The sequence below is a fragment of the Triticum aestivum genome, chromosome 7B (genome assembly GCF_018294505.1).
Source record: "Triticum aestivum cultivar Chinese Spring chromosome 7B, IWGSC CS RefSeq v2.1, whole genome shotgun sequence".
In the NCBI taxonomy this organism is placed as follows: domain Eukaryota; kingdom Viridiplantae; phylum Streptophyta; class Magnoliopsida; order Poales; family Poaceae; genus Triticum; species Triticum aestivum.
The window spans coordinates 261388861-261398549 of record NC_057813.1 but is presented as its reverse complement, the minus strand read 5'-3'; the positions used below and the strand labels follow the sequence as shown (position 1 = coordinate 261398549).

The 9689-nt window shown below is 49.8% G+C and overlaps 1 protein-coding gene across 2 annotated transcripts; it reads right to left on the bottom strand.

Annotated features, from left to right (window-relative positions):
- Window positions 1–1558: 1558 nt before the first annotated feature.
- LOC123157825 (putative low molecular weight protein-tyrosine-phosphatase slr0328) lies at window positions 1559–5848 on the bottom strand. Of its 2 annotated transcripts, XM_044576017.1 has the most exons (7): window positions 5426–5848; window positions 4708–4820; window positions 4477–4612; window positions 4314–4381; window positions 3482–3568; window positions 3094–3256; window positions 1559–1832 (listed from the first exon to the last, which is right to left on the bottom strand). In XM_044576017.1, the coding sequence occupies exons 1-6, from the start codon at window positions 5739–5741 to the stop codon at window positions 3098–3100; spliced, it is 879 nt and encodes a 292-aa protein (XP_044431952.1). In that variant the 5' UTR covers window positions 5742–5848; the 3' UTR covers window positions 1559–1832; window positions 3094–3097. The 2 variants fall into 2 exon arrangements, with proteins under 2 accessions (XP_044431952.1, XP_044431953.1); XM_044576018.1 differs by lacking the exon at window positions 3094–3256 and having other exon boundaries at window positions 5426–5842.
- Between the last annotated feature and the right edge of the window lie 3841 nt (window positions 5849–9689).

The window sequence follows — 9689 nt, the reverse complement described above, 5'->3', positions numbered from 1 at the left end:
TCGGCGACGGCTCTGTCGCGGTCTCCGCGGCGTCGGCGGCCTCTGTCTCCGGCCGCGGCTGCGCGCTCGACCGCTCGCTGCAGGCGGCGACCACCAGCGTGTACAACGCGTCTCTGTCCTCCGGCAAGGGGATCCTCATCCGGGTCACGTGGAGCCGGAGCACCGCCGGAGCCCCGGGGCTAACCGTCGCCTTCGACAACGAAGGTCTCCTCTCGCTGTCGTCGTCGAGGAGCGCCACCCAGCAGCACATGCTGCGGAAGAAACGCGGGAGCAGGTCCATCGTCACCGATTCCGGCACGGCCGTCGGCGTCCATTGGGACGTCACGGCGGCCGAGTACTCCTCCTCCCCGGAGCCCTCCGGCGGCGACTACTACCTCGCGGTCGTCGCAGAAGCCGAGCTCACCCTCCTCCTCGGCGCGGGCGACCTATCCCGCCGATTCGCCTCCGCTCCTACCGCCGCCACCGGGCACCTCGTGAGCCGGCGCGAGCAGCTGCGCTGCGGCGACGCCGAGGCCACGGCCGCGCACGCCACCCGGTGCAGGTTCCGCGAGGGCGGGGAGGAGCACGAGGTGGCGGTGCGCACGTGCGGCGGCAGGGGCGGGGTGGAGGGAGAGGTGCGCGTCAGCATCGACGGAGAGGAGGTGGCGGGGGTGCGGCGAGTTGGGTGGGGATTCCGCGGCAACCGCGCGGTCCTGCTGGCCGACGGGGAGGTGGTTGACGTCATGTGGGATGTGCACGACTGGTGGTTCGGCCGCCGCGGCGGCGGCGCCGGGGCGCAGTTCATGGTGAGGTCGAGGGCGGAGAAGGAGGGGAGACTGTGGATGGCCGACCAGCCGTCGGCAGCGCCGCCCGGCGGCTTCTTCTTGCATGTGCAGTGCTACCGGCGTTGATGGTTGACGTCCTTGCAACAACCATTTCATTTCATGATTTTCTATATTGAGTTGCTCATTCTGTCAATGTACCTCGTTCATGAAATACATGTAGATATTGTTCATTACCATAGCCAACACCGAGAGTTTGAAAAAAGCATAGGGGTCTCAACTTTTACAAACAAACCACTCAAATGAAAACTCACATAAAATCAATCAATTTCATGAATAAAAATTGTACTATAAATACATCAGCTGCACATAATAAAGCGCGGCCAGTGTAGATTTTTATTGTTGTTGGCAAAAAACAGTGTAGATTAAAAGTGCAACTGCGATACAAGAATCGAGTGGTCCTGTAAATAGCAATCAAATGTACACGATTGTACATAACAAAATACAATAGCTGCATGTTTTTAGAAATTAGCAGCTTATGTATATTAAATGAACAATAGCACATCAAATTAAATCGGTTGATATTACACAATTTTTTTATCAACTGATTATCAGAGCTTTCTCGGTCTTCTTTTTTTTTTTTTGCAAAGAACTTTTTCAATCCTCTAAGGTAAAGCAAACCTGAAAATTGCTAACTAGCATCCCCGGGCCCTACGTGTTATCCTCACGACAAAGGACATGACCTGGTTATATGTGTATTCTGCGATGTTACCGGAGTAAAATCAAAACAAAGAAAGTATGAAATGTATCCAGCCTAACACATATATACGCATGGTGATGAGAGAGTGTATTTTTAGTTAATTATCATTACAATTATCTGGGCTGAAGAGATGATGGCTCACAGAAAGCTAATCCACATCTTTGCAACTGATCCCTGGTACAATCAAATTAAAATGTGACGCTTACATTGGCTCAGGGAAATTCATTCTGAGATCAAGCAGAAATGTTTTCATTCTCCGCCATGATGCTGTCAAGTAATGACTCGCATGCATCTTCCAGCAGATCCAGTACCTGAAAATCATTGCCCAAAGAATGTTTAGAACATACCTTTTTTTTTCTAGAACTCGCAGGAGAGATCGGGATAGACCAAACTTGACATGGGAGGAGTCCATAAAGAGAGACCTAAAGAACTGGAATATCACCAAAGAACTAGCCATGGACAGACGTGCATGGAAGTTAGTCATCCACGTGTCAGAACCATGACTACGTTTCGAGATTTTATGGGTTTCAACTCTAGCCTACCCCAACTTCTCTGGGACTGAAAGGCTTTGTTGTTGTTGTTGTTGCTGCTGCTGCTGCTAGAACCCACAGGAGAGCTGCATATCACTCCATTAAGAAAACAGCGTGATCCTGGCTAGCTTGTAAAATAATTACTGCACTTATATCTAAATGGTTTCAAGTAGGAACTAGGAACTTCTCATGGTGGCCATCTGCAAACTTAAGAAAGAAATGCCACAAGGAAATCAAGGAAGAGGGGCAAACAAATAATTGTTTTTTGTATTGGTCTCGCTTTCTTAATGTGTTGAAATAAGCATCTTCACGCTTTACTATATTCGACTTACAAGTAGGTGCACATAATACCTGGATATTATGTCCAGTGCAGTAGCTTAAGCTGCATCTTCGTTTCAAAGATGATTCACTTAAATGTTCTTTAGACAGAATACCACAATTTCATTAGAACCAAGGGGCGGCTAAATTGCTGGACAGGAAGTCCAGTACTTGATATATGCTGAAGGTGTGAATGCCAGCATGTTGGAGATGAGTTTGGCGGCTCATGGCAGCCAGCTGTCGAGGCCACCCCACCATCACATAAAAAGGGCTCATCCTCGGTGACCATGCTCACTGTATGGTGGAACACATGGAAGCAACTGAATGCTGCTGCTAGTCCGCCTCTCTGCTGCACACAAACAGCACAGAGGCGCATTTATGGGGCACATCAGGTGCGTCCTGGCTTCAGGTGTCACTAACACCAGAGCTTACTAGTAGTTAGCGCTCATGTGTGGCACGTGAGCTTGCTAGTAGCCTAGTCAATATACCAAGTTTTTGTTGCAAACCACGAGACATCATAACTACGGAAGATAACCAAAGATCAAAAGGTCTGGTTGAAAATTATATTGCTTCACCGGACCCAGGGAAATTGCCAAAGCATTTGACGATTGACACATTGGAATATAAAGAACTAGTAAATAAAATCCTAGATAGGAAGCGAGTCGGCCTCAAATAAATGAGTTGTTTGTTGTAGAATATTACTTTCGTTGGACTTGAACTTAACTTGATTAGCTATATTGAGGCTGTGTTCGGGAATCCTCTGCTCCTCCGCCAGAGAGCGGAGCGGGCGGAGCACCCCTTTCGCCGCTCGCTAAAATTGAACTGCATGCCGCTCCGCTCCGCGGCGGAGTTACAGAGCGGAGTGATTCCAAACGGCCCCTGAATTTCTAGAAATACATAGACAAGCTCATGAACACTACGATCATTAGCCACTAAGATGATGGTTTAACATAGGGGCTGTGCCTGACTAATGCTAGCTACTATGCTTATGTGCATTCATGCACATATCAAGGCTGATGCCAGTTGGGGATAATTATAAACTAAAAAGGGACTGAAAAATCAAGTGCAAACTCATGATACTGACGAGCAAGCGCATGGTGTCCTTGGCTCACCTTTTCAAATCCCTTAGCGCCTCCATAGTAAGGATCTGGAACTTCAGACTCCGTATGCCGCTTGCAATAGGAGCACATCAGCTTAACCTAGTAAGGATACCACAAACAAATCAATATGTGAATTTCGAGTCATGAATAACAGCATCGCCAGATATATTGTGCTGACCACTTAAAACCCACAATGTTCGTCAGATAGTCAAATACAAGCAAAAGATAACCAACTTACTCCCTCCGTCCCAAAGAAATGACTCAACTTTATACTAACTTTGTACTAAAGTTAGTAGAAAGTTGAGTCACTTATTTTGGGATGGAGGGAGTACTTTGTAAAATGGCTAAGAAAAAAAGATCTAGGCAACACATCATGCGTTATCAGACAACTAAATTATCTACTGCCTAAACAATTTATCCAACATCTCTGTGGCTATCCCCATTACAGAGCAAAGAGAGTGACTAGAAAACAAAATCTCAACTGTAGACATATTTAACCAGGCAAGCTCCTGGAAAAAAAATAAGCAAACATCATTGGGAGCAACAAGCATGCAAGGCATTGTTTAAATGAAATCAAGGCTGGTGAAGTGGTACAAGGCTAAGGGATTTCCAGAAATATCAAGTTGGTGATTAGCAGCGAAATAAATTATAATGTTCCCATTCATTCACTTTTTATATTACATTTAAAGAAAGAAGGTATGGACACACCATATCATCAATTCATTATGGTCAAGGGTAAGACTATAAACATTAACAGTACAAATGGCCATACAATTATGTAGATCAAGGATGGGCATGCAAAATGTCAAGATTGCACAATAAAAATAAAGCCTATAAACCTAACCTTCTTGGGTCCACTATCTGGGAGAGTCTCCTTGTGTTGCCATCTGTCAAATGAACTCAAAATGTCTTCTGCGTAATGGTCAAAATATAAGTGCATTAAGCGGCAATACATCAACAAAGGTCCTCAGGTTGTGAGACACAAATGAAGGGAGCTGAGAGATAACCATAATTCTGCCTGTCCATTGCAAGGATAAGATCAAAATTTCGGAAATCTGAGGGTTTGATAGGCCTGGATATTGAGGTCACCTCAATCCCCCGCTTCTTGGAAGTTGATATCATCCTTGAGTCGGCCTTATTTCCCTGAATTCATGTGATGCATTGTCAATTCTTATGTCGTCACTGAACTGATTAAATGTACACATGAGAAAGGTAACTAGGTAAGTGTAGAATATAACCTCATGATAACCTATGGTCCCAGCAGAGTCTATCTGAAACTTGGACTCAAGTCCGCGCTTGCTGACGAGGTTCCGGAAGACGGCCTCAGCTGCAGGACTCCTACAAATGTTCCCTGAACATACATCATACATCAAGCACAGGAAATTAGGTAAATATAGTGCATGTATGCATAACAACTAAATGCTTTAAGCCAAAGTAAGGTGGTGTAATGAAAACAATCCTCAATCGCACAAAGATAAAAAAAGAGATAAACGATAGTTCATGTATGTACACTAATTAAGCATGCTCACGCACACATACTAACAAAATCAGAAAGCAAACATTACCATCTCTAACATAGAGACAAGATGAACCCCTCAAAGAAAAAACATAGAGACAAGATGGAATCACATGATGCGATTGCACATTTGCACCTACCAAGTCGAGCGGTCGCCACATGCTGTGACACCAAAATGATGAGAACAAGACAACTGGGAGACAGACTGAAACAAATGGAACGTCGGGACGGTAATCATGAAACAAGAAATCCGATTCTCATGTGATGTGCACCCAGGCTATTGTACACGCACGACGCGAACGCAGTACACGGATGCTCACACGCACAAGCATTCGTAAGCAGCGAGACCAGATGGGTATTCAAGCAAGCTACTCGAATCAGTTGGGGTGATACGGACGCCCGCCCAGGGGTGCGGATTGAGTAGGGTTCGCGGGATTTACCGAGGCAGACGAAGAGGACGGCGAAGGGCTTCCCGCTGGCCTCGGCCGGCGCCGGAGTACTCGCCTCCGCGGCCATCTCTTCCGCTTCCGCTTCCGCCGCCGACGCCACGAATAGGGGCCGCGGAGGGTTCGCGAAGTGGTCGCGAGGGTGAATCTGGCGGAGACTGGTCACAGTGCGGCAGTGCACGTGGCGATTGGTGACTGCCACAAGTGGATGAGTAGTGCGCCTCCTAACCGGGTCACGCGCTGTCGGGTTCGGAGCCAAGGACGAGTACGCGGCGGCGGTGGAGGTCGACGCGACGGTTGCAGCGACCATGGCCGGACGGCGAGCTAAGGTTCGTGGATTTGTGAAGCGAGTGAGCGAATGGCTCGCGTCGCGCCGGCTCTCGTCTCGGCCGGTAGCGCTAGAGACAAGCGCGGTATGCGAAGCTTCTCTTCCTGTTTTTCTTTTTCTTTTTCGCTTCCTCATTTATCTTCCTTCCTTCAAAAAAATATCTCTTTTTTTACACATTACAAACATATGTGTGAAAAATAAAATAAATTTAAAACATTCTGAATTTTTTGGTGCGAAACATTGACAAATGTTTTGATAGCTTTTTCATCACCATATGACACTTGAAATGTTTTGGAGCATCGATTTTGTTTTTTTGCCGTGTTTTCCACAAGTATCGTTTCATGATGAAATTTCACAAGCTATCAAAATATTTGTCAATATTTCACGCAAAAAATCAGATTTTTTTGATTTTTTTATCATTGTTGGAATTTTTTATTATCGTTTATTTTACTGTTCACCCGAGCGCACATGAGCTCGGATTAGAACAACCACTTTGGCATGTACATACATATACTCCTATGAGCATATTCGAGATACTGAGCCAGCACAATATTTTGGAATTAATGAAGTCATCACAGACGCCTTCGTAGTCGACGAGAACTACTCGTCCCGCTGAACGCACATCGCCCGAAGACCTAAAGTAAATTCGAAAAAATGCAACCACCAGTGCAAGTCTAGGACATGAATTCTAGTGAGCTGATTTCACCACAAGAACCTAACCATTTAAGCTACTCTTAGTTCACCGCATTTGGAATAATAGTGAGCTTGCATGTGCCCTCATCCGCTTCCATCATGTCCACTCTCTCTCCGAAAGTGCTCTCCTGCTCCCAAACGAAAATGCACCTGCGTGAACAGTATTTGAGTGTTCTTCCTACAAATAATTTTTCATGAAGAAATCACATTCATAAAACTTTGGGTTAAAAAACAAAACAGGCGGCCAAAGTGCTTCAAAGATGACCTTTTTAGAGTACTATTTTTGTTTATTTGTTCTGTACACATTAAATGTCATCTCTTAGCGAAACTGCATGAAAGTAGAACATTCGTACATGTGTGTTGTAGAAACATAGATTTTCCAAATTTATTTAGTTTAGTTAATATTCCTCAGCTTCTCTCTCGGTCCTCTTCGTCGTAGCCAATATTTTATGTCCATCAACTTCTCCAGCACCAGTATTTATGTTCGTGTCCTAGTGTTGTTCATGTGTTCATCGTTATCCAAGATGAGGTCGCACTACTCGCACTAGTCACCATAAGAGCAACTCTAGCAGACCCCATAAAAATTCGACCCGCAAAACGCGTTTGCGATTTCACGAAGAACGCGTTTGCGGGTCGAAAACATGCGCCGCCGATCAGATACCGCATCTAAACCTGCATAATTTAAAAAAACGCTTTCACGGAAGAAATTGCACAAACTTAGTTCATCACATCACATACTACACAGTTCATACATACTACATGATCAACAAACTAAGCATAGATCATACTACATGCTACGTTAACTAGTAGTAGAGGGGGTCGGATCTGATGACGGCGAGGTCGCGGCAAAATGGACGACGTCGTGGAGGCCGAGCGATGCTCAATCCTCCTCGCTGGAGCTGCACAGGTCGATGTACTTCGCCGCCTGCTCCGCGCGGATGCGGCGCCACTCCTCAGCCTTGTCGTGGGCGGCGACGTTGGCGGCGACCGCCTGCTGCCATTGGAGGGCTTCGAGCTCCTCGGCATGGCGCCGGCGCTCCGCTCGGTGATGGCGGCGGTGACGGCGTTGAAGTCCACGACATAGTCCTCGGGCCCGACGACTCCGCGGCGGCCGAGCGGAGCGGGCTCCTCGGGCTCCTCCTTCACCGGGACGAAGGCGAACGGCGCCGGCGGCTCCGGCTCCTCCTCGTCGTCCGACCACTCCCTCTTCACGGGGAGGAAGCCCGCGCCGGAGGATGAGGAGGATCCAGCATAGGAAGCTCTCACGGAGGAGAATGACGCGCTACGGCGGTCGTACTCCTCCGTCTCGCGGCGGTTGAAGCTCGGCGGCGGCGACATCCCGCGGTTGGTCCACCTCCGGGCGCCGCGCTTCCTCGCGCCGTTCGCCCGGACGCGCCGCTCACGCTCCTGGTCGTGCACACGGTCGGATCTGCCCACGCGCCGCTCACGCTCCTGGTCGCGCTCACGGTCGGATCTGCTGTCGGAGCCGTGCCTGGAGCTCCACGTTCGCCCCCACATGGCGGCTAGAGGCGGGGCGGATGGTCGCCGACGGCGAGAAATTGCGAGAAGGGAAAGGGGAATCGGGTGGCTCGCGGCGGCGGGGGGATAGGGTTTGGACCCACAAAAGGGTCGCGGAACCGCAGTTATACTGCTCGGTGCGTGCGGTTTGCGGGCGGCGGCAAAAAAATTTGCGGGTCGGGCGAGTATGCGGGCTCTGTTCTGGCCGAAAAATTGGGCTAAGCCCGCATACTCGCCGGAATCTTTGTGGGCCGAGCGTTTTGCGGGGTGTGCTAGAGTTGCTCTAAGTTGAGGTTCATGTGGATCCTCTATATCCTCGAGTGTTGTTTTTCATGCGTCCCCCTTATCCTGAGTGTCTAGTATATGCTCACCTACCACACAATTAATGCTAGATAATGGATTATGTATTGTAATATTGATTCAGTCTACTAAGCTATATACGGTGGAGACTATTTCAACAGATCACAGATAGACTGAATCTGATAAGATTCAACACCGTTCAGTTTACACCCACCCAAAAACATGCGCCGCCGATCAGATATCGCATCTAAACCTGCATGATTTGAAAAAATGCTTTTGCGGGAGAAATTGCACAAATCTAGTTCATCACATCACATACTACACAGTTCATACATACTACATGATCAACAAACTAAGCATAGATCATACTACATGCTACGTTAATTAGTAGTAGAGGGGGTTGGATCTGACGATGGCGAGATCGCGGCAAAACGGACGACGTTGTGGAGGCCGAGCGACGCTCAATCCTCCTCGCCGGAGCTGCACAGGTCGATGTACTGCGCCGCCTGCTCCGCGCGGATGCGGCGCCACTCCTCAGCCTTGTCGTTGGCGGCGACGCTGGCGACGACGTTGGCGGCGACCGCCTGCTGCCACTGGAGGGCTTCGAGCTCCTCGGCGTGGCGCCGGCGCTCCGCCTCCTCACGCACGCTCCGCTCGGCGATGGCGGCGGCGACGGCGGCGAAGTCCGCGACGTAGTCCTTGGGCCCGACGACTCCGCCGCGGCCGATCGAAGCGGGCTCCTCCTTCACCGGGACGAAGGCGAACGGCGCCGACGGCTCCGGCTCCTCCTCGTCGTTCGACCACTCCCTCTTCACGGGGAGGAAGCCCGCGCCGGAGGACGAGGAGGATCCGGCGTAGGAAGCTCTTGCGGAGGAGAATGACGTGCTACGGCGGTCGTACTCCTCCGTCTCGCGGCGGTTGAAGCTCGGCGGCGGCGACATCCTACGGTTGGTCCACCTCCGGGCGCCGCGCTTCCTCGTGTCGTCCGCCCGAACGCGCCGCTCACGCTCCTGGTCGCGCTCACGGTCGGATCTGCTGCCGGAGCCGCGCCCGGAGCTCCACGTTCGCCCCCACATGGCGGCTGGAGGCGGGGCGGATGGTCGCCGGCGGCAAGAAATTGCGAGAAGGGAAAGGGGAATTGGGCGGCTCGCGGCGGCGGGGGGATAGGGTTTGGACCCGCAAAAGGGTCTCGAAACCGCAGTTATACTGCTCGGTGCGTGCGGTTTGCGGGCTGCGGCAAAAAAACATTGCGGGCCGGGCGAGTATGCGGGCTCTAATCTGGCCGACAAATTGGGCCGAGCTCACATACTCGCCGGAATTTTTGCGGGCCGGGAGTTTTGCGGGGTGTGCTAGAGTTGCTCTAACTTGAGGTTCATGTGGATCTTCTATATCCTCGAGTGTTGTTTTTCATGCGTCCCC